At 35.7% G+C, this 25,041-nt stretch overlaps 1 protein-coding gene across 5 annotated transcripts in view; it reads right to left on the bottom strand.

Annotated features, from left to right (window-relative positions):
* Positions 1-1,221: 1,221 nt before the first annotated feature.
* Positions 1,222-25,041, bottom strand: part of LOC148650461 (glutamate receptor 1-like) — an 84,563-nt gene continuing 60,743 nt past the window's right edge. The window contains exons 12-16 of one of the 5 annotated variants that reach the window (XM_088604280.1): positions 16,423-16,621; positions 13,886-14,133; positions 10,824-10,938; positions 8,830-8,964; positions 1,222-7,334 (exon numbers count right to left, since the gene is read on the bottom strand). In XM_088604280.1, the coding sequence (XP_088460406.1) occupies positions 7,167-7,334; positions 8,830-8,964; positions 10,824-10,938; positions 13,886-14,133; positions 16,423-16,621 (865 nt within the window). In that variant the 3' untranslated portion in view covers positions 1,222-7,166. Of the gene's footprint in view, positions 7,335-8,716; positions 8,965-10,823; positions 10,939-11,494; positions 11,610-13,885; positions 14,134-16,422; positions 16,622-25,041 lie in introns of those variants that run through there. The other 4 variants (XM_088604279.1, XM_088604282.1, XM_088604281.1 and 1 more) reach the window with 4 other exon arrangements.

The following is a 25,041-nucleotide window of genomic DNA, read 5'->3' as shown; positions in this document are numbered from 1 at the left end:
ATAATTATCATGCTTTGGAGCTACAGCCTGGATTGCAGTTTCAAAATTCAGCTAATTTCTTCTTCAATGGATACACCAATATTAACTTACCCGGACAGGGAAACATGGGACAGCCACATGCGTACACTCACATACCACGTCACAAACCTCTGTTCCCCAAGCCTCCCCCCCCATCCCAGACAAATTCCTACCTATCCCAGCATGCTCTCCTGGGGCAGACATCACTAGCCCCACTGCTTGTCCGCTCGGTGCCCCCAATCACTGCCTGAGAAAGACACTAGAGTATGTTCTGTGCAATACTGTGCTAATAGTGTACATCTTAAGGCGTATTTTTGTGAAATAATCCATCCATTTTCCAACCGCTGCATCCAATTCAGGTCAGCAGGAGTGGGAGACTACGCTGAGCACAAGGGGGGAATAGACTCTGAATAGGATGCCAGTCCATCACAGAGCACACACTCACACCAGGGTCAGCTTTCCCCAGGAGCTTTTTGTAAAATAAAAGCAACCAAAATTCAAGCAGAGGCAACTCATCACTTTGGCTGAATATTATTAATATGTTATTATTAATATCTGCTCTTTTTGAATAGTTTCCTCAACCTTAAGAACATTGCCTTGACTGACGGGTCTTTAAAGTATTTTATTTAAAGTAAAATAAAGTATATATTTTATTTTTCAGTTATTTACAGTTACTGTTGAATGTTTTCTTAGTTACTGTATTTACCCATTGTATAACATTTCTTTGAAGAGGTAAAGTATGATGTGGAATATTTTTTCATATACTGAATGGCCTGAAGCTTCTTGTACTGACTTCTTCACACTCGTACTGTATATCAATGAGCCCAAGGGGAGCATTGGTTTAGTGTTAATTAATTAACGTTTTGAATAAAGGTTGGTTAATCATTCTTTAATGCATTTTGAATACCTGGCAGAAGTGGTCAAAAAAAGAAGCTTTAAGAAATAATCACTCCATTTGTAATCAATGGGAAAAAAGAAGACTGTGTAGCCATACAGTACACTGAAAACAACAAAACTATACTAAGAAGCCACAGGAGAAAAGTGATTTCATGAGGTTCTAAATGACTCTTTATAAAAAAAAAAAGATTTGGAAGAAACACACTTCATGCACAAATAGACCTAACTTGCTTTGTGAGATTATGTTTCTTCTTTTACAAGGTTTAATTCAGAAAGGCAACAAACAAACCATAAGAATCAGGGAAGTTAATATGAAAAACTTTATTCAAAATGTCAAAACAATAACAATCATCTAATATAGAGATATGAAATGAATTGATCATTTTTGACACTACTGACATTAATCTTTTGCATGTTCTAAGATGAACGAAAAGAACACGCTTTGCAATAGAACTTTAGAAAGGGTAATTCTGCCAACAGACACTTCAACAGGCCACTGTTAACCTCAATGGTCTCAGTTGCTCTTAATTTGGTGAAAGTCACAGTTCACAATTTGAAAACAGTGCCGCTTAGAATTAATTGAAACAAAGAGGAGACAAGGCACCTTTTTTCCTTTTAAAACAAATGTTGATGAAAGTAACCTTCAAGCTTTTTAAGTTTTTGCAATAGACAGCCATAGGGGAATGAGAGACCACCATGCCACAGATCACCCTCAAATGAACTTGACATCATCAGCAGTACCACACTGTACAGAACAAACACAGGTTTGATCTGCGAAACCTCTTCACATGTGGTAGGATCCAGTTACCTCTCCTCCTCACAGTCTCCAAAATGTTAAGATTTCTTAATGGTTAAAAAAACAGGAAAGTTTTCTACAACTGAAAGAGATGCATTTAAATAAAGTCACATTATGCACTTATGTATTAAATGAGGCTCTGCGCAAAAAAAGTGGCCTAGTTTGCGCTCAATGGCTGTTAAATGAGATTAGATGCACTTGATAACGCCCCACAAAACAGCTCTATCTAGCCTCTAACTAGGGATTTAAAAACCCAGAGGCAATCTTAAAACAATTACCCTCTTCAGTTCACAGATGTAATAATTTCATACACACAGGGAAACACTCTGTCTCACACACAACCCACATTTCAACAAAAGAAAAAAAAGAGCCCTCCTGACTAATGTCTTTGAACAAAATGGCAGCAAAATGATATTCCAAACTCAAAAGACCATTGGTTAGAAAAAGTTTAATTTATTTATGAACATTGTTTTTTTTTTCTTTTCCCTCACCAGACATAACCTCAGGTCACACCTTGCTTTCATGGTCTATAATACTTGACACTATGGTGAAGCGAAGGTGAACACTTTAGATGACCATATTCTTGAAGTTAAAATTTTTTTAAGAAAACAAATTACAGTGTAGAAATGAACAAAAAAGAACCATATTCAACAGGTTCCCTTAAATGCCACAAAAATCAGCAAGAGATCAAACTCAAATCCAACTAACTGGTTAAAGCAATGGGCACACAATCTATTTATATAGCACTCATTGCATTCATGTCTTGATTTGTCTAACAGAAATGTGAACATCAGCATACATTAAAAATGTTAATGTATATATTTTTTACAAATCTATTTATATAAAAAAGTTATTTGTATTTCAAGTTGAATAATGCATTTCCTTCTTGAAGGGCTATCCCTTTTAAGCTATGCCACATTATTCATGAGAAGGAAAAGACCTTCATTATCCACAGCTTTGTCCCAATAACATGCGATTATGTTGGATGGATAACATTTTCACAGTGCACTGCATGAAATGTCTCTCACCGGATTGCCTTAAAATTAGCTTTTTTTTTTTTTTAAAACGCAGCTTTCTAAATACTGTAAAACAGACCAAACAGCAAAAGCAGGGCAAAACCATGTTCATGATATTCATACATTGCAAATCCCAGGAAAAGTTCCATTTTGTAAACGTAAATGTTTTGTAATCTGTCCATAAAAACATGCTTTTTTGAAAGGTTAATTTTCTGAAGGATTTATCATTATATTGGCAGTAGTATGATTTTTTACTTTTTTATGATTTTGCTTCTCCTAGTCAAAAACCTAACTACTGTATATGCTTCTCACCACCTAAACGTAAACAGAGAAACATTTACTAAAACATATCTGTAATTTTACGTTGTTATAATGTATAAACATAATTTGTACATTATGTTTCAAAAATGGATTTCCCTAGAATTTCACAAAATTCAACAGCAACCAATGCAAATTTTTCCTCCAACCAACTCTTTGTGTCCACTTTATCGTACTAATTTAATACAGTTTTTTCCTTCAAATGTACAGAAGAAATACACATAGGATTACATTTTTTACAATGTAACAAAATTCAAAATTAGATTTGTAGAACTTAAACTCTCCTACACATTTATTAAAGAAGCTGTGAAAGTATCAATGTAAATATTGCCTTAAAGAAGACATCAAGACCCAAGTTTAAATTAGTTTCTAAAATCACGCCAGTATTATATCCTTTTAACCCAACAAAGCAGCTCTCAAAAAAGAAATAATACTCTACTGTCAAAATGGTCTATAAGCTTGTTTTTTGAAATGCTAATGTCTTTGCATTTGATGGGATTCTTATTTTCATCAGATGGGGAAAAAAAGGAGTTGCTTAGCAACAGTTGCCATGGTTTAGACTAATTAGAGGTAGTCTGCACTGAGGATGCTTCGATGACTCAATGCCTGCCAATCTGCAGGCAGGCCTCACTCTTTGTGATGCTGCAATGCATCAAGCATTTTTTTCCCCCCCAGAGAGGAAGTGGATCTTTACTTTGACCTCTATGTTGTACAAGAATTTGCTGACTTTATAGTCAATCTACAGTATAAAGGCAAAGAAGTGGTGAATTAAAACAAAACCTCCTTGAGCACAATGAAGGCAAACAGTCTGATTGCAGGTAGACCTAAAGTAGACATACAGGGCACAACTTCCTGAGCCACGTACTTCTATAAACATTAAAGTAGAAATGAAAGATTAGCCTAATGCACACAAACTTGGTTTATTATTTGTTGTCTGTAAATGAATATCCAGGAATACCCTATTCATCAATGTTCCACAATGAATTATCCTTAGGGATTGCATTGACGATAAATCCGCCAAACAAGTCATTTAGTATTCTGAATTAAGCTTTAATAAAAACTGAACTAGCCATGGGATCTACAGACTCACTAAATGACTGATTTTTACTTTTCTTCACATTTTGCGGCCTCTCAACTTGGCTGTGGCTGTGGTACACGTACATCACAGGGCATACACAGACACAGACACACACTCACGTCTAGGGCCAATATTCCCCAAACGCCAACTAACCTACCTGTAGGTCTTTAGACTGTGGAAGGAAACCCACATAAACACTCCATACAAACTCCACACTGACAGCACACCAAGACCAGAACTCAAACTCAGCACTGCAAGGCAACAATGCTAACCTGTACACAATCTTGCCTTCTCCTATGACCTTGTTGGCTATTATAATTTATAATTCACTTTGTCCAATGTGTAATAGAATCATTCAGACATTAAGCCTTGTAACAGGTCAGGGATCCTATTATTAATCCCTCCTGCAACTTTTATCTATCGTCAGCATTTAGCACTTGTGTATTTAATACAATCCTGACAACAGGAATGTTGGAGCTGGTACCGTAACGTTGATAAAACACTCTTTTATTGCAAAGTATTCTTATCGACATATTTCATCATTGTTTTCTATTTTAATAATGGTTCAATCGATTAAAAAAAACTCATTCTTGTTAGAAATTGTAGAAGAAAATGTATATACAAAAACATGACAAATGCTGTAAATATGGTATTTGCTTAGGAAAGCCTAATGAACACATACAGCTATGCATGGTAAAGATCTTTGTTTTCATACTCACATTACAATTTCTGAAATTATTGACAAATGACCCTTTAAATAGTTAATTGAAGAACAAATCTTGATTTAAAACGCTATATTTATATTATTCTTTCCACAAATGCTATCGCTCTGTAAGAAATAACCTTCAAATAGAAGCAATGCAAGGCTAGCATAAAGGCATCTCAACTAGAAAACTAGATTCAAAATGTCATATCTGACTGCACATTCTCAGTGCTGGAAAGATATAAACCAAAAAAGTTTGAAAATATCTGTTTTGTGCATAATGATTCTTTCAATAATCAGCTATTAATTGGCGAATATATAAAACTCTTCCTTAAGTCTTTGTTGCTCATGCACTTTACAACCCAAATGTAGACTTGTTGTTGTCAAACGGACATCACTTCCTTGAATAATTCCACTGATTATCAAGTTATTGCAGCAAAATCTTTTTATTTGGTTTTCCATCCATCACATCTTCCCAATAACCCTGACTGCATCATAAAAATGTAGCATTTTTTTTTATTTTCCATTACAACTAATAGTAATAGGAGAAAAAAAGGTGACTAGATGAATAGTTAACTTCAGGCAGAAGTGAAAACAAAAGCAAATCTGTGTCCAGTATAATGCTGATGTCAAGAGTTCCAGTTGTTCAGTTGGAAGAACGATGCAGACTGTTTATAACCAGTTGTTCATGAGAACACCACTACTTATTGTGAACAATATATCTGTCACTATGCAACCAAATATTTCCTAGCCCTCCATCAAATACTTTGCACTCCATTGACCACACTGTTTTTGCTTAATGCAGAAGCAGAGAACATTTGGAATAACATACAACTACTGATCATTTTATACTGTAAAATAATTATAGTACTAGATATTGTAGCTGTGCATAATATTTTCTGTCTAGATACTATCTTGTGTTTGCTAATCTGACCACTTTTTCTGACACCTTTATCTTGCAAGGCCTTTAACACAAAAGCAGTTCATCTACTGTAGGTCTACAGCCTGTTTTGTGCTGATTTTCACACAAAGCATAAAGTACAAATGCCACAAATAGTGACTAGCTGAAAAATATCAGTTTAAGAAAATATTGAATGCAGCCCTCTAATGTTATATCAACAGATAGAAAAAAAAAGAGTTACTTACCTCTCAGTCAAAAAAATTGAAAATGATCTTCCTTAAGCCACAGTTTTCCTGCAAACATTTGACCTAGAGAGTCTTCTTGTGTTTTGTTTTCCAAACTTATGCTGTTTTTATACACACAGAGCTTGAGAGGAGCTTAAGACTCAGGAAAACAGGTCTGTTTCACTTGTAGTAGGATATAGTAAACCTAATCTCAGTAATCTCATTCCTTTTCTGACCCATGCAAAGTCTGAGAAGTGTCACAGAGCTAATTAGAAAACAGCTGGGATATATTTGTCTATTCTTCTGTTCATGAGGCAAGTAAAGGCTTTACGATCTGTCTCAGGTGTGTTCAATAACACTGAGTGCTGTTTCTTAGGCACTATTTATGTTCTTTGCTTCTGTAGCAAGAGACATGGCAATGTTGTAGAATTATACAAAATACTGATTTAATGCATCTTTCATAAAATGTCCATAATTGTGCAACAAAGACAGCATAAACATTTAAACTTAATTCTGTGGGATAATTAATCTCACTGGCTATTGTGTCCTTTAAAAACTTTAATTGAACATGTGTTTAATTGTGGAGTGAGTTAATCTGATACCAATTTGTGAAAAGGTTAGTTTTTTTTACCAGGAAAATGTAAATTCCCTTCTTCTTTTTCAGGCTACCAATCATTCTGAGTTTTCAGTGACATATTGCAGTACAGTGCACTGCTGCCATCCAACACAGTCCCTCTGTTTGTTTTCACATACAAAAATAAAGTAAAGGAAATTACTTGCTTGATGGTTTGAAGGAAGATCACATTGACTAGAGCAACAAGGAATGCGGAGGGTGGTGGATTTTGTTTGGGGCAGGGGAGAGGGTCGAACAGTTTTGTGTGCGTGGGATTTTCATAATCTTAACAAAAAACTATTTCATAAGGCAGACGACATTGCCGAACACCGATAACCAAAATATTGCACACCAAGACTTGAAGTAAATGAGTCAGTATAACTGGCACAGCGCAAGTGTCACTGTCATATGGGATCCTTTTCCTTACATAAATCTACACTCTTACAGAGTCCCGTTGTCTCCTTTATTGCAGCTCATGATCATTTTTTAAAAGAATTTCTTTAAGAAAAGTATTTTTTTTTTCAAATTTTAGTAGTTAGTTCATTGTCCTTTTGGCAGTATGTTTTCCAGAAAGTGAATTCCCATGGGCGTGGCTGATTCCATCACATCCCAGTGGCACTCAGTCCCAAGCCAGCAGCATGGCTCATGCAGGGCAGAGTCTGCATGGATTTAGGGAAGTCATGGGTCACTATTCTTCCATTCTCTCCTCCACTCCCATTGCCACTCATTCTGGTTAATGTGGAAGTCCTCATGGCGTCATTAATGGATTGCTGGCAGGGCACAAAACACAATAAACAAAATCAGATGCATATGCCTTTTGTCTTTTCTAGCAACTTACAGTAAAACCTGATTACGAGTCTGATAACCAGCTGCATTCTATTCTGGGATTTGAGCATGTTTGAAAATGGGCGGATGAATGGGGTTTTTAAAAAAATCAAGCCAGCTTTTCAATTAATCACAAAAAACGCTCTGTTTACATCCACACCGACCTCCTGTACCCCTAGTGTGCACTATCTGCCCTTTAGGGATGTTTAGTTTGAAAAAAATAAATAAATTCAGGATGTCTTAAAAAACAATTTTGTCCAAATAAAATATCGAGAGGCATGTTTTCAGCAAATGAAAAACCATTCGCTTTCCAATAGTATAATGTGTTATCTACTGTTTTGGTTGACAAGGCTGGGACTGAGAGGAATACCATATTACTATGTATCAGTGTGAAGCAGGGGAGGAAATAACACTGAACAGTAACAACAGCAAACCTTCTCGCCTATCTTTCCATCTACAGGCAGCTGGCATTAATGAAAGCCTGTGGGCTTGAAATGGGAGTTAACAATCCCCATATTCTGTTGTGCACTTGCAGTTTATGAACCAGGGGTAGGCAGCTCCAGTCCTGGAGTTCTGTGTTTGTTTCTTTTTTTCATTCCATCTCAGACGTTTGAAATAGTGGATGAAAGAAGACACATCAGTTCTCGGTCTTAATCCAATGCTGAATGAAAGTACATCTAAAGACTGCAGCAACTGAGGACAGGAGTTGCCTAGCCTTGTTATAAACGCCTTTTCTGAACACCAGAGTACTTTTCTGAAAATCATCTATACTGGGAGCCTCAAGGTAATTAACTAATTTACACCAAATTATTAAAGTTTAAAGTTTGTTCTGTGAGTGTAACAGCAAAATTATTGAATATTTCAAGAACATAAAGTACATAAAAAGTGAGAGGATGTGTGAAAGTTGGCATTAGCCACATGTAAACTGTCACGGCACAAAACTTTTGAGGAAAATGCAGAACAAAACAAAAATGGCCAACAGAACAAAAGATCAAATTCATTCCGAAATGTCGGAAACAGAAATGAACAGTTTTAGATTGGAATTCCTCTCTTTGTTAATGATTATTGCTAACTAGTATCTGGTTTCAAAAATTATTTGAAAGTTTTAAAAAAGCATAAAACATAATGTTTGATTTCAGTTTTTTTTAAAAGTATTTGATCTGCACCTAATTGGTGTTACCTATGGTCAGAAAGATACACAGGTCAAGAGATCGACCTAATGGCCACTCTGTGGACAGACAACACAGAAAAAATGCAACAAAACTGGGAGTATCCCACTGCTTGCGTTGATGTCAAGAATGACGCACCACAGGACAATCATTCCTACCCCTATATCTTAACACTTTCCATCCCATATACGTTGTAACGTTCTTTATAGGTAGCATTAGAGCCTGTGTTCTCTAATGAAGTGGAGTTAAAAGCCTGTGTATTCTTTGCCACCTTCATTCGTCTTGACTCAGTTCTCGACTTGTAACAGAATTCAACCAAGGCGACGAGCATGGCCAATCCAAGCCCGCCAATCAGGATGTAGAAGACCCCAGCCACATTACTAAGGCTCAGTGCACTTGTCTTGTCCTAAAAGACAAAGAAATAGCATAAGAAACACGAAGAAGGCATCACGTCTGATGAAAAATAAATCTTCATGATAGAGGTTGCTTGCAAATGCCTAAATAAATATGCAGTACATTTACGATATACACTGCATACCTTGTAATACTAGCTTTTTAATTAAGAAAACAATTAAATAAGTAGACATAGGCAGTAAAAAATATAATCTAGCCCATTTCTCTATCTTTTTAACAAAAAAGACAGTAGGTAAGAAAACAGTAGTTAATAGGCATATTCTAACATGTTCTCCAAGCTTACCTAAAACTTTATAATTGTGTATAGAGAAATAAGACATGCGCAGACATGCTCAAATTACAGGCCCTTTGTCCAACAGTGTAATATTCCCATTTCCATCTGTGAGGGGATTTATCTGACTAGAGTATTCTCTTCATGTCATAAGCCTTCAATCTATCAAGTAAGTTCAGTAAAAATGTATCTGTTACAAATTGTTTTTTTAAATGGCCATATATCATATGGTTCCATTTGAATTTAATTTAAAATTGTGCATTTAGTCCAGTTTTACTGGTTAATATCATGTGAGAAGGAATAGAAAACCAACTGATTATCTTTTTCAGAGTTTTTGTTTTAATACTATTTTAATGAATGAGTAAATGGTTAGAGCTTACTCCTTTGCTATCCATCCTCATTGTTATATTATTTGTAAGATATCACAAAGAAGAGAAGGTAGTCAGTCTTATGTATTTTTCTTCAATGACCTTGTCTAAAGGTAATTTTATGGGGTGAGCCCTAAAGCATGCAAATCAAATGCTTTTACAAAAGAAGGTTACAGTAAATAAATTAATAATCTGTAAATTACTGAACTTAGTAAGGCTATATAATATCAATGTATTTCACTCCACACTGAAATTTATTTCTTTTTGCACCAAATTATGGAATTAAACTTTAAAGTTCATTGATGAATGTAATCCCTGTATTACTGACATATTGTTTTGAAAGGCTGTAGGATATATGTTCCAGAATTAAATTTAGTGTTAAAATATAACCAGCGACACTTGCTAACTTACAGTTAGTACATACAGTAAGTTACTGATGTTCAAGATGTTCTTTCCACTTTAGGAGAATTTTGCTTTTTAGCCTTATGTCATTTTTAATTAATGATAAGGATAAGGCACAGCTTTTTCACTAAAACTATTTGACAAGGAGCTTAGAATATTTGTTATATGCTCATACGAGTATGCAGTCTAAGAGATAATTGTTTATTCATCTGATATTTATCTGGCTATAAAGTAGATAAGAGAATTATTTCTTTTTAATTCGCATAAACATGTTTAAAGTTGAATAAACTACAATAATTTCTGATGGCTTTTTCCTAAACAGAATTAGTGAAATCAGAAGTTAAAAAAACAGAACGTACTCATGTAAGGAAAATTTTCTGATTGACTAACACAGTGAAGGAAAGTGCTTATAATTGCTTATGTTAATTAGAACCTCTTATAGATAATTTAACAAGCTTTGTAAGGACTTCAGATGTGTTTTTAAAACAATTTAAAAACTTGCTCTGCACTCTGCGTAATTAGGCAGAATATAATAGGGATTTGACCTTTAGCTACATGTTTAGCTGATGTTAGCTACATCACTGGTTATACTTGACAGTCCTAGTTGACAAGGTTAAGGGTTTTTTAACGTTTGTCCTTTGCAAGTTTGATATATTTTTTCTTTTAAAAAACGAGCAGGAATAAATTACAGGTTGGAGGGAAAGAAATTTGCAGAAATGTGACCAGGGCTTCTGAAGAGACCCTGTTAATTTCATTTTGTTGTTGTTGCTGTGGTTGTTTTTGTTAAGTACGACCAACTTGTGGACTAACCTTTCTTCCGGAGTCCTTGCTTCCACATTCCCCTTTATCGTACCACCATTTGTTTTTCAGCTTGTCTAAGACGGCTTGCTCACTGAGTTTCAATACCGCTAGGTTTACAGGGATTCTTCACCAGGGAAATAACATAAATAACATTGATAATGTTATTTTATGTTATTCAGTACATGTCAAACATACACCCATATATATATATATAATATCGCAATCATATTTTGAAACTGCAGTTTCAAAGTGATATGCTTTAATACTCCATCTAGCCTTTGTCTTTCTCCCTACTGCGAGATGTGTATTACAATATCACTTTGGGTAACGAGCAACGGCAAACGCTTGGTAATGCAGGACATTCCCCCCCCCCACCTCCCCACTCTCTCTCCCGTGAACAAAGCTCATGGAATATCAAATGCTGAAATGCAAAAAATGCCATGGTAGCTCCGCCATCACTGTTGATGAAACAGGATGTTAGAGGCAACTATAGCATACTCCAAAAGTTTTACTCCCCCCCAAAACAAATCTCTGTCAGGGTCCAGCCATGATAATCCAGCGCTCCCTTGGCCCAGAAACACTGCGTCTGGTCAATGCATCATCCAAGCGTTTGCCTCCTCCACTTGCTGGTTACCCTCCACTTTGTCGTTACCCGCTGGTATACTCATACTGAGGCTGACCTTGGAATCACCTCCCCCGCTGCCGCACTCTCCTTTGTCGTACCACCATTTGTTTTTCAATTTGTCCAAGAGCCCCTGCTCGTTCAGTTTTAACACTGCCAGGTTTACTGGGTTTCTTGAAATGATAAAATAATACTGGTCAGTACCGAGAGCGTCCAGCGCAACACAGTGCTATGAAAACAGACTGTTCAGATTTGCAACACTGGTGACTGGTTGGTAAGTTGAGGTCATTAGTAGAATGCAAAGGCGTGTTCTCATGAGGAAGTAGAGTAAGGTGGAAAATAATGCTTTTCCAAACCATGACAAAGAGTTTGCCAGGCAAGACACGCAGTCGGCACGCTCGGAAGGAAGGGCAGATATCGGTAATGCTTCTGATTCAGTGATGCCCCCTGAAGCATTGTTTCCTTTCAGTTCCTGCATGAATGGGGAATAACTCATTGGGACATCTAGGGATTTTCCCGTTCAACACCCGTGAGTTCAGCATGGATCTGCGCAGGTGGTGAACATTAGACATTATAACGGCAGACTTCAACACGTCATGCTTCTGTTCCCCATGTTCCCAACGATTATTAAGCACTCGTGCATGGTCGAAGAGGAAATCGTGCCGATATAAACCACTGGATCAAAAGCATTATCGAATGATCGCCCCCTCCCTTTCCTGCTCTGCCCCTGCGGGACGCTTTCCGTGACAAAAGTCCTGAATTCTTTCTTATCTCAGAATACTTAGAAAGAAAGAAGTCGGAGAGAGGGCATGGACGATGAAGACCGAATCTGAATTCAGTTTTCGAAAAACGAATGGGAGTTTCTGAGGCGGCAGTGCTCTGGTGAGATGAGTTCTGCAAACCAACAGAAGTATGAATGCGATACGAAAACAAAAAAAAACATGTTAAAAATGGCTAACAAAGAAAGAAATACCCACTCTTGCCAAAACAATCGTAATTACCCTTTTAAAATATCTTATCTTCATACAGTATAACATTAAATCATTTTTCAATCTTTTGCAACTAAAAGTCAAAATCCCCCCAAAATCCTATATATTATGTACTTAATATATGTAGGGCTGTGTATGTGTGTGAATTGTATGCACAAGGAATTCTCAAAGACTGTCTAGTAAGATGTCAGTTTTTCAGAAGTAACTCTGATAGTGTGAGCAGGAGCATCATCTTGGATCTTAACAACACATACAGTATTAATAGATTTCTATCTAGAATACTGCAACGCTTGAAAAATATATTTAATTGGAAAAAAACAAAGGAGACCCCTTTCCTCTTAAGCCTAACAATTATATAATGCACCTTGTATCATTCTTCTTTTTAAAATACTTGAAACATCTTAGACACAAATTTTTAGTTGTTCTCATTTGAGTCCTAAGATAAAATAGAATTAACAATACATTAACACTCGTTAGCCATTTTCCTGAATGGCTACTCAAGACATTCAAATGTCATTCACATAAAAAATACAGCTCTTTCAATGATTATTCGGCTGTGGTATGAGTATTAAACTCAACGTGAATGCTGTCCACAGTAGTCTGTTTGAGTTCAGTCATATACGGCTATAACAAGAAACAGCCTCTTCTCCTAATAGAGGTTTTTTCATATGACTCGTATATTAACATATCTTTTTCATTTGTGGTTCCCAAGGCAACTTTTGTTCATTATTAAAGATGGGCAAATTAAATCAGTCAATTATCAGGTGATTAAGAATTCACCCTTATTTGAAGGACTTCAATGATCATAAAATATGATAGTGCTGTATTTGCAAGATGGGTAACTAAAAAGTATAGAGACATGACTCCTTAGTCATGTAAAAAACATGATGTGATACAACATTTCTAACAATTCCTTCAAACAATAGTTATATCATTCAATTAGTCAAAATCCACTTTTACTTTGGCAGTGGTTTTTTCAGTCCTGCCAATGTAAATGGATACACCCCTGGCATTCAGTTACAGAAATAAAACCCACAAGACAACCTTCAAAGCTTTTTATCCCTGTGCAAGACTTTCAGGATGTTTTGACATACTGTAAAAGCTAACCACATTATGCTTAAATAAGACCGACTGACAGATAGATAGCAAAAGCCATTTTGTTCTCCTTTTTTCTATTCTTTTTTCTATTAAATTTGCATGTTTAAACTATTACAGTTCACTCTATGAAAAAACTGTGCCTTTGCACTGTGACCCTCACCAGGGGCAAGCGTTAGGAAAAAGGATGGAAGGAAGGATTTTGCCCTGTGCATAAAAAGCTTTGAATATCACCTTGGAGGTGCAACTTAGGTTCTTATTTCTGTAGAAGAAAAAACTGACTAAAGAAATATTACACTCTAGCAAAAGCAGGTTACTCTGTGACAATATACACTGCAGTAGTGGGACAGAACACTGATACCTACCTTAAAGGGGATCCCTTCGGTGTTGCAATTCCATATCCTTTTGAATCCAGGTTTCCTCCCACCTTCATGGTATCACAGGGTCTCCGCTGCTCGATGTACTCGTTCATGGTCGACTCTAACAGGTAGGCATATTTCCCTTTCGATTTCCGTACTCTGAAGACACCCTCATCAGTCGTCTTCACAAAAACCGACGGATCGGCTGATTTCATGTATGACCACATCTTTTCAAAAACGGCTATTTTGGATCTCTGATGGGGCAATCGAAAGGAAGGGGTGATTAAGCGGAAAGGGACTGAAAGAATGAGCGCCACATGGCAGAATTCACTGAACATCCCATATCCTGCTGCAGCTGCGATTTCTTTGCACACTTCTTTTGCATGAATAATACCAATTATTACTGGTTAAAACAGAATGAGTAGCCTTCGCCTCCTCATACAACCTCAAATTTAAACCCCTAATTTCACACAATTATCCATTTATATTACAGCTTCGTTATTAGGGGTGACGACTTAATTGAATTTTGCCTGTCATTTCTTTTTTACTGAAGCTAGATTTCCTGAGGAGAAATTCCAAAAATGTTTCCTAGTACTTATCTTTTTTAATGATGAAAATGTTGTCATCTACAGTACACGAATAGTCATTGATAAATTACAGTGAGTCCTGTCTGTATTTTGCAGACAACTTTAAATCCACTTTAAAACTCTTTAAAACCCTTCCAAACTAAGATGTAATACTGTATCATTCATTAGATCAAATTAACGTCCAGTGTTGTATGCAGATTTTCATGATGCAAGCATGCAATGAAAGCTGCTTTATTGCAACTTTATCCAGTTTTATACCATACTTTTGCTATAATATGATCTGTCTGGGGACTTTCTTTCATTATTACATCTTACTACATACTGTACGCATAGACTCATTAGCCAGAATAATTACCTTTTTTTACGCTTACAGTTAGAATTCCCTGAAAAAGGACTAGAAACTTTGATCCATGTTAGAGAAACAGATTATAGATAATATATATGCGAGAATGGTCTATTACGTTTTGTTGCACCAATTGCTAAGGGCAGAAAGCTACCCTGGTGTGTTACAAAAACATTAGCCGTGATTGTGCTCAGCTGTGAAATAATACATTAAATGTAAAACTCAGGCACTCCAGTATTCCAGGTCCACAAATTAGTGCAGGCTTCTTATTTGGTTGCAGAATTCCATGGCAACCACACTACTTGCTGCAGAAGCCCACACAAACAACAATCGCATTTTCCTTTCTTCCACGCAGGCTTGCACCTTGGCACCTGTGAACTGCTTGTGTAAGATCTTCAGGCATGAATGTTTCAGAACTACCTACAGATAAATAATGCAGCAAAAGACCAAAGCAAAGTAGTTCAGTATCATTACCAAAGTCTACAGTAAACAGTGTTGAAGTTCAGGAAATGTTGTCCTGTAATTGAAACTAAAGATGAGAAAAATAATGATTCTGAATTTCCATTTAAAGGTTTGCACAATTGCTGGCTGAAACATGTCCACACAATCTCATTTGTTGTCAGAGACTGACAGAAAAATTTGTAGAGGAAAAAAAAACATGGTAGACCATGCAAAAAGTACATAGCGCAGATGTGTATTTAGGCACTGCAGTGAGCTGTTGAGGATGCACACCGCAGTGCTACAGTTCCAGCTTCCAGTCACCAGAGGGCCCCTTCACGCTCTCTGCGTTTTCCACCCACTCTGGGGAGGCGTGGGTTAAACAGATCTTGTTAAGCCATAACCACGCCTCCCCTCCTCTCTATTTGAACTTACCTGTCTGCTTCTTCCTTTCCTTAGTATTGGGTTGAACCTCACATGAGACACTTCAGAGCTGTTTGCCATCTTCCTGGATTTTCTAGACGTCTGGTTTGTTTACTCGACTTTGGTTTTTGGATCTTGTTCTCTGATTGGCCTTTTGGATTGACTTCCTGTTTTTTTGGACTTGATACTCTTTTGGCTACAGATCTCTGCTTCCTGGTTTTTGGCTTCTTGTTTTCTAGTCTCCCGCATAGGGTCCATCTTTTGTCTTTCACTTGTACAAAGCGTAATACGCGTAATAGAAGCTGTTCTTGTATTATAGGAAATGAAGTGCCTGCTCCTGTGCATTGTGCATTATTAATTCATTATTTTATTAAATATTGGTGTTTAGAGCTAGAATAGGAACCATTTTTAATAAAGGAATTATATTTCTTTCTTTAATACACTTCTGTGTGAATACTATTTAGCCTTATGTTTCTTTTCACTACACACAAAATGAAAAAGTTTCAGAATTTCTTGCAGAATCATTAAAAAGCTGCCACAAAACTCAAGCTGTTCCTTTCATTGATACAGTATATTGCAATCTGTCTTGGAATCAGGGACGGACATAAAAGGCATTACCTGTCCTAATTTTTCTGAAAAGCAAGCTCCTTGAAAACAGCACAATCCTGTCACAGGAAGGACATGTTACAACGCTGTTGCAAACTTCTCCTTAAGAAGGCAGTAGCTTGAGTAAAGGTTCCTGAAGACCTTACCCGGAAGAACTCCTTTGTTGATCCAGCGTCCAGAGTTCCATAAGCGATCTCCGTCTGCTTGGCCAGATCTTCCGCACTCTCAATGGGGGAGACCATCCTCTCCACAGTCAGAAAGGCAGCCAGATTCGCGGTGTAGGACGAGATTATGATCAAGGTGAAGAACCACCACACACCTCCAACAATGCGGCCCGAGAGAGATCTGAACATAGAACGTAGAAGTTAAACAAGATCTGATGAAGTACTGAAGTACTACAGTACGTACAGTATGGTGAAAATCTTTCACATTCCTTTGCCATGTGCAACAGCAATGCTGGACATATACGTTTTTGGCAATTTATGTTGGTGCCATAAGTTGAATTTGTTTCCAGTTTCTACCAACCTATGAAAAATATTTTCAATGCCCATGTAAAAATTAATTATTATTTTCTATTTAGATTTTACTACCTAACCCTCTATGGATGGATGTTTGGCCGTTATGGCTTCTGGCATGTAGGGGCAGTAACATCCTCTTGCTGTTACTGTAACATTGTTTTTTTACAGGAGAGGGTTGTTAGCCTTGTGCCCAACCTCCAACATGGAGGACCTGGCGGGTCAACGTTTGACACAAACCCACTTCCCTGGGATTATGAGTCTCAGGCTCTACCAACAGAGCTGGTCGGGACCTAACCCTCTATAACCATATGTAAAAAAACAATCACAAGACTGAATACCTTAACCTTGTCTGCCATAAATAATACTTCAGCTGATGAAGCTTTTCTGGAAAGCCCACCTGAAAAATATCCCTTGCATTTTTCTTATGTTGGAGTTCTGTACAAAGTAAAACAAGCTTCAGATGACCTCCTCCCTACTTTTATTTGACTTCGGCTCATTCTTCTCTGCGATGAATGACACTGATTGATATGAATTGGTGAGAGAGGAGAAGCTCAGAACTTGCAAACCTTCAAAACCATTGAACAGCTAATGCTCAAGATTCTGGGCTAGACATTTACCGGCACATCACAACAAAAGCTTGGAAGAAATGAGGAAATTCTTGATGAGGAAATTGAGGAAAAATAGATGTCAGCCTCTTTCATTATTAAATAGAAAGAATTAAGTACCAATACAGTACAGTACATGACAATGACGCTTGCAAGGTAACTAGAGAGAATAGCATTCTCTGCAAACAAGGAGTTTGCAAATTGGCTAAGTGTTCAGATGAGTTAAATACTGTATTTCGAGGGTAGGTTCTCCGAAAAAAATACAAATCTATCAAAAGAAACGGCAAGAAAAGGAGGTATTACATTGTGGAAAACCTTTTTTCTAAGGAAAATAATCAGACCATGGATGATTTGAACCATAAATTTAGTGAAGAATGTTTGTACCAGAACATTTGATGAGCCATCCAGTTAAGATGAGCTATCAACAGTATATAAGAGTAGTCCCTTAAACAAGAAGGACCAGATATATGAAAAATTGAAAGAAAAAAAAACACAACTCAGAAGTGAAATGCATATCTGAAATTCACAAAAAATAGGTATATTATTTCCTTCCTAATAAAGTAAGTATATTGACCGACACCACAATAAAATTCCTGTGTAGTGTGTTTAGAGTCTCCCACATGTTAGAACTTGCTTACACTTAAAGGAAGTGGTAGGTGGGAAAAGTATAACTCTCTTTAAAATATATTATTACTTTTTAGGAACTTAAGGAAAAAAAAACTAATCTCTTCATAAATTAGACATCAGTTTTGGTTTGATTTCAAAATTTCCGCACTTTTAGTTTGAACAAAATCTACAGTGAAAATGATCTATTTGACCATATACAGTATAGCCAGGTTCCACCTAGATTGATTATTACTTTTTGTTTCCTTTTTAAAATTGTAATTAATTGCCACAGGTTCTGTTCCGTGAGACACGTTCATGGATCTTCATTCCAAGAGTGTTACACATGGATTGCAGAGCAGGTGTGAAGTAATGAATCTGACATTTCAAATTGCTGAGGAACAAAAATTGAGAAAATGAGCCACAGCAACTCGCACTTAAATACAAACCATTCTGCACCAGAACTATCCTAACATTTCCTTAACAAAGAAAATAATTGCAAACTAAGTTTGGGAATTTTATGCAAACCCCCTTTTTTTTGGCAATGATATGATTGTATTTACAAATAAAAAGCAGTTTCATCACAACAAGACCTTTCTCTTTCTCTTGGTCAAGTAACTATTTTTTGCACATTATTTTTTAAAACACAAGCCATACCCCAGCTGTGTGAATTAAGAACCAAGTCAGTAATAATGAGACAAAGGCTGTAATAATTTTAATAAGGGACTCTCTATACCATTTACAATTTGGGGCTTCCTTCAAGCTGTTAACTTGTCTCGAAGGGGATAATTATGCTTGGCATTTTGAACGTTTAGTAATATAACAGAAATATACAATTTATTTTTAAATGTATATTCTTAATTGCTGAAATCCACTGAATAAAAAGAGTTATATCAATCCCCTTATGGTTGTAGTGAACAGAACAGCCCAGCATAACCTGGAGCAGTGAAAAACTACTACCCAAATTAATAGTAAGAGTGAAGAAAGACCCCTTCCCTCATAGACATTAGGTTTACAGTACCTCATTCATATAAGTGCTCAGCTAACAATATACTGCATATATTCAATTATATTCAGGTGGGTGAGTACTCTTCTAACATACAATCCATTTCTGTATAATTTAAACAAGATATTATTTTTATTAACATTTAAACATGTCTTCCTGTCACTAAACAGTATAATTTGTGGTTCTGTAGAGCCACATTTTATACAGTATCTTCATTTATAATTTGATTGCAAACCAGTAACAAACTCACAGATTTTTATGTCTTCAGTTACAGATATATTTACAAAATATCAACACATTCTAAATAGTCAAAAGAATGCAAAACAAAGCAATGTAAAGCATTTATTTAGATTGTTTTGAGAAATTTGTATTGATTTCAGATTGTAATGGACCTCTTAGTAAAGCTCAATGATAAAAGCAGCAGATGCAAAAACTGAAGAGTGTTAATCAGCATAGGTTTCCTCAAAGGTTTTTTCCAAAAACCTTACCAATATTAATGCTGAAAGCAGTCTTTATCAACTATTACCATGTACATGAAACACACATTGTGTTTTTGTGTTTTATAATTTCTTATACTTCATTACGGCAGCTATGAGCATTTTAGAATTGCCTTGTAATGAAAGATTCTGAAGCTTTTCCTGTGGATTTGCTTGATTTCTTTTGTGATCTGCAGGGACATAAAATCACACAGATTTCATCTAAAAAATAATACTAGAGGGCATATAAAGAAATAAACTGATACAGCATTTAGTAGGGTGGGTAACAGCAACTTAAAATCTAAAAATACAGTGGCATACTGTCGCCGTTGATTTGTGTTTCAAGAACCGATCTTGACATTTCTTTGATAATGATAAAAATCAATAAGCTACAAGCAGTGTAAGAAAAAGTAAACAGTTGTGACTGGGTGAATATCCACTTATCATCCCTATTGTTTATGGTATCAATTACATAATTGTAAATTAAGTTAGAATGAAGTTTCTTTTGTATAAATGAATCAGTTTCGATCCCATTTCTGCTAATATGCTGTAACATTAGCCTTTCAACTGTCACAGATGGAAACAGAAGTTAGACTGTGCAAAAACCCTACTGACACTTCCCTGACACTTCTCGGATCAAAATGTACGACTTCATATTTTCCCACAGAAAATAATGACAGCCTATAGTGAATATTTCAACCCCCGGATGAGTATACAGGCAAGAGTTTAATATATATTATTTCCTTTTGTAAATCCTTGTGTGGTGTGTACAAGGGCTGGAATGATTGCCTTTGCCCCTGGATACAATTCTTCCAGCTTCTGCTTTGCAGTTTTTTTTTTCCTTTTTGGTATTTTAAGATGCTACACCAGTGTGATCATGGGGGATCCTGTGAAGCAAAACGCATTGTCTGCACAAAGCGTGTGTGTTCAGGAAGGGGAGAAATAAATAATTACATCTCCAAAAGAATCATAAGCAGAAAAGTCATACATTAAAGGCCTAGCTGTGCCGTTGCTATGACAATACATCACATCATTAAAATGGGTGTCAAGGTACATCTTCTCTTAATCAGAGCCTTTGAGCTTCTGTGTGTCAGATCTGATATGCTACAAACAAAGGAAGCTTTAGGAAGAATTGTCCTGTCCTCAGACGGCCTCCAGCCAATTGTGGTGTGCCTGCTGTATTATTCCTTCAAGAGATGGGAGCAGTGTGCAGAAAGCATTTTTCAGTACTTGAGAAAAGAGAAGCCTGTTAGTATAAAAGGGTGTTTACAACTTCCTTTTCTTACATTCTTTACCCTAAGAGTTATGGTTGGCTCATGTAGATACAGTATTTAACTGCTACTTTATTAGAGATATTGGCTAGCTAATATACTGCAAATCACACTTTATGAATAAATAAGAAAAACAGTTATTTACAATGAAACATCTATCAGTAAAGCATTTTTTAAAATAGAAAATAAGCGTACATTTGTTAATAACTGTGTTATTAATAAGTGGATGGTCAGTTATTACAAAGGTGTTAGCTCTGTGTTAATATATTGCAGGTTATAAAGGATTTTGCAATGGAATCTGTAGCCCTAAAATGAATATTTTATAGAATATTATATATCTTACAAGCACACATTTATGATTATAATTATCATATTTCAAGGTCCTGAAATTTACATGCTACCATTTCAAACGCAGAGGAAAGAAAAAAAAGATATTTGCTACCCCACCCCAGAACCAAGCTCTATGAAAATGCAATGCCACTGTTTTGCACAAGTAAAAAAACAATTCTCCAGACTCCCTGGAAAAGAAGCGAGTATGAAATGACAGTAAAAGAATCTAGCCCCTTACCAAAACTTAAAAACAATAAAAGTTGTTTTCCTTAGTTGCAATAAATAAAATAGAATGCGAACTTTATTTACTTACTATTGCTTCTATCTCTCTCTCACGTAATACAATCGTTTTTTTAATTTGCAGAGATAGATCAAATCAAACTCTTGCAACACACCATAAGAAACCAGGCACTAACCTAATGCATCACATGATACATCTCAGAAAAAATATACAGTATAGGTCCTACATTCTACACATGCCAGCAAAGATTTATTATTTATGTATTCCTATTTTTACAGTCAAAATAGTGATAAATCTGAAAATACTTCCTGAAAATCCAGGGTCAAGCCTGAATTGTGTGAAAATGTTTCAGTGTATTACAGCTAAGAGTTGTCAATCATTGCATTAATTGTCAGTTGACTATGACTCTTCCTCTTTATTAAGGAGCATTTTATAATTAGCAGATGATTGTGTTGAGTACTTAATTATTATTCAGATCAGTTTCAGCATAACAGCTCAACTGACAACTTCAGTATTCTGACTAAAAGTTGATCAGTACATTGCAATACATTGAAATTCACCCAAACATTTTCAGAACCCTCTTTAAGCACAGCCAATCCCCTCTGAAGTGACAAGAGTAAAGAACATAGTTATTTAAATACAGTAGTCATTAATTGCCATGCAAGCATATTCATACATATAGTGCAAATAAATCCAGTAATTACTACATATTTCTCAAGTCTCTGAAGCTGGAGTGCATAGCTCCAGTGTCTGCAGACCTTTGATGCCTCCTGACATGTTATCTACTTATTCAACATAATCTTAACCAGATAAATGTATTTCTTAAGTTTATATGGACATATAAAGAGACCTTAACACCTGCAGGGAAAGGAGTTATGCCCTGTTCTAAGAATGATCTCATATGCCAATAAAAAAGCCAGGCTCAGTCAGAAAATTTCCAACAAAGTGTACATGGCTTAAACTATGACAGTGGAAAAGTAGCAGGCAATTAATTACGTAAATCTGTGAAAAAGTTGTGTTTTGATTCAAACCCAAATGACATATAGTTAAAAAATGTCTTATGGGTCACAACAATTTTAAATTAAAAATAAACACAAAAGGTAAAAGAACCTTCCGGTATCCAACTAAATCTACTTACTTTCACTTGTTATGTTCAGGGTAAAATTAAATTAATGTTTCAAAGTCTTATTCTCTATATTATATGTTTTGTTACACCACTTGTCAATAATACAACTTTGGTTTGAATGAATATTATTCTTTTCAAGAAATGTGGCACATTTTTTAGCAATTCATAGTAAAAAAAAACTGACATAAAAATCAGAATCTTTTGAGAGGCACAAAGTCAGCATCTTAATTATATTGTATTACCCCAGATTATCATGTTTAATACAATATGCTAATTTAACAATTGTACTTAGTGTGAAAAATTAGGCATTAAGTGAGACATTACTCCAAATTAGTAATTTAAAAAGTAAAAAAAGAGAGATACATAGCCAAAGAGGATTTTCATACTGTACTCATCTTTAATCAGTTTTTGGTTATGATAATTTATGTAAAAAGCTACATTACCTTTTCCTCTATTTGACTGCTATAAAAAATATTCCTTTCATTTATGCATTGAATTCACATAGTCATATCAGTCACTACATAAAATTCACGGACATACTGTACCTGAAACATTTTTGTAATATCCTGACACAAAAAAATGGCAACACGGATAGGAAATTCTTTTTCAGCTTTAAGAAAAACGTGTGCTGTATGTGTCTGAATACTTGTCTTTGTCTCTTTTCCAAGCCACCACAAATGATACGTGCAAATATAAAAAGAAAACAATGAAATTCAATTATTTGCTTTACAAATGCACTATCTCCCTGTATCTGTACTTGATAACGGGCTTTAAATATGCACAACAGCGTTTTCCACCCATCAGTCAATGCAATTATCAACGAACTGCTTGTCGAGAGCAGAAAAAGAACAAGGAGATGAGATGCAGCAGCAGAATCTGCGCCATGTACTTAATTTCAAAATCATTCATTTCTCCAGATGGAGAAAACTGTTAACAATTTTTTTGTAATCAGTGGTATCTGAAGACTTAAATTAGGCTTACAGCTAGACAGATCTTTTTGATGGGTATCCAAAAATGGCATAGGATTTGCATTTTTCTGAGCCATTTCTGTTTTGGGGAATACAGCTGCAGTGTATTCCCAATTTGCTGTTCTTTTCATTCAATGAATTTATTTTTTGTTTTTTTTTTTAACTGGAATTGTTTTAATGTGTAACACTTTCTGATAGATTTGTTCTTTGAAAAGCACTATATAAAATAAAGTGAGATTAATGGACTTGGTTTGAAGCTACAAGCAATAGCTGAGGTTTCTGGGCCAAAATATTGAGAACTACTGATGGGGTATTGAGGGTACTGTATCTCAGAAAAGTAGCTCCAGCAGTGTCTTAGAGACATACATAAAAGGAGAAAAAAGTGCTGAAATAATATAAGAGACAGGCATTATTAACATCATGCCATGTTAAAGTAGACCTTGTAAAGTACACCTAACTTACTGTATCTACAGTAGCAGTACCCCTTTGGCTTATTGTATATGGGATGGGGGAAATGTTAAGTGTTGGTCTAACAATGAGGCAAAAGCTAGTGCATCCAATTGTGTTAGTTTATAATTGTTCCATCAGGGACTAAGCCAGACAGATTTATTAAGAAGTTCAGTAAGTTTACTATTGAACTATTGTTTTGGTCCTGGATGTTTTGCTTTAGCAGTACATCTGTAGCCTTTTTTCAAGCAGTTACTGGTGAGTCTCCCATATTTACTAAATTCAGTTCTAAATTAAATTAGGATTTCATTTGTAATGAGAAGGTCTGTATGCTGCAGCACATGTCATGCATAAAAAATAATATGAGACTGAAAATGTTAAAAAAAGTTAGACAAATGCAAAACAAAAAGCATAAAAAATAATGTTATTTTGCCCAGAAATCATCAATAGTAATTCAGCTCAGCATGTGTTAACATTGAATGTTGATATAGATAAAATAATTGGATTGCGGTTATATCTTTTTTTAAGATTCAAAATCGTACAAATTGTTCTGTTGCTTACAAAAGGTCAGTATTTACATTCCGCTCATGAAGAAACAAGTAATTATGCTAATGCCATCTCCACCAAATGATGCCCCAGGCAAAGGTTGATAATTGCCCGCTTTAAAGAGGAGATGACATTTTTACATATGTATTTCTTTCTTATTCCATGCATTTTTAGAAATTTCTATGCTATGCACAGTGCCAAAAGCAATAGGGCTAATATAATATTGGTATTTCATGTGACAGTTCAACTATACTGTACATAAAATAGATGATTATGATTGGCACTAGAGCTATGCTATGTGGCGTTTTTACTAATACACATTTGTATTATGAGAAGACTTTGATCATTACAGCACTTCTGGTGAATACTGAGGCATAAGGTGAAACTACCATTGAGGGTACATTTTTGAAAGCTCAGGAAAAGATGATATTTAGCACTTCTAATGATGTCATTTTTTCCTAATGTGGGTCAGCCAAGTACCATTTAATATTTTAGCATGCGATATGAACTTATTTCGTAATCCTGTCATATCTGAAGCGGTGGCTTTAGTGCTCTTCCCTTTTCAACTCGAGAAAATTACTCATAACTTCTCGTGTTGCCATAGTAGCATGTGCTCCTCACCAAATAG

The sequence above is a fragment of the Lepisosteus platostomus genome, chromosome 13 (genome assembly GCF_059453375.1).
Source record: "Lepisosteus platostomus isolate fLepPlt1 chromosome 13, fLepPlt1.hap1, whole genome shotgun sequence".
Taxonomy (NCBI): Eukaryota; Metazoa; Chordata; class Actinopteri; order Semionotiformes; family Lepisosteidae; genus Lepisosteus; species Lepisosteus platostomus.
Note: the sequence above shows the minus strand (reverse complement) of the source record. Positions and strands in the feature narration are given on the sequence as shown.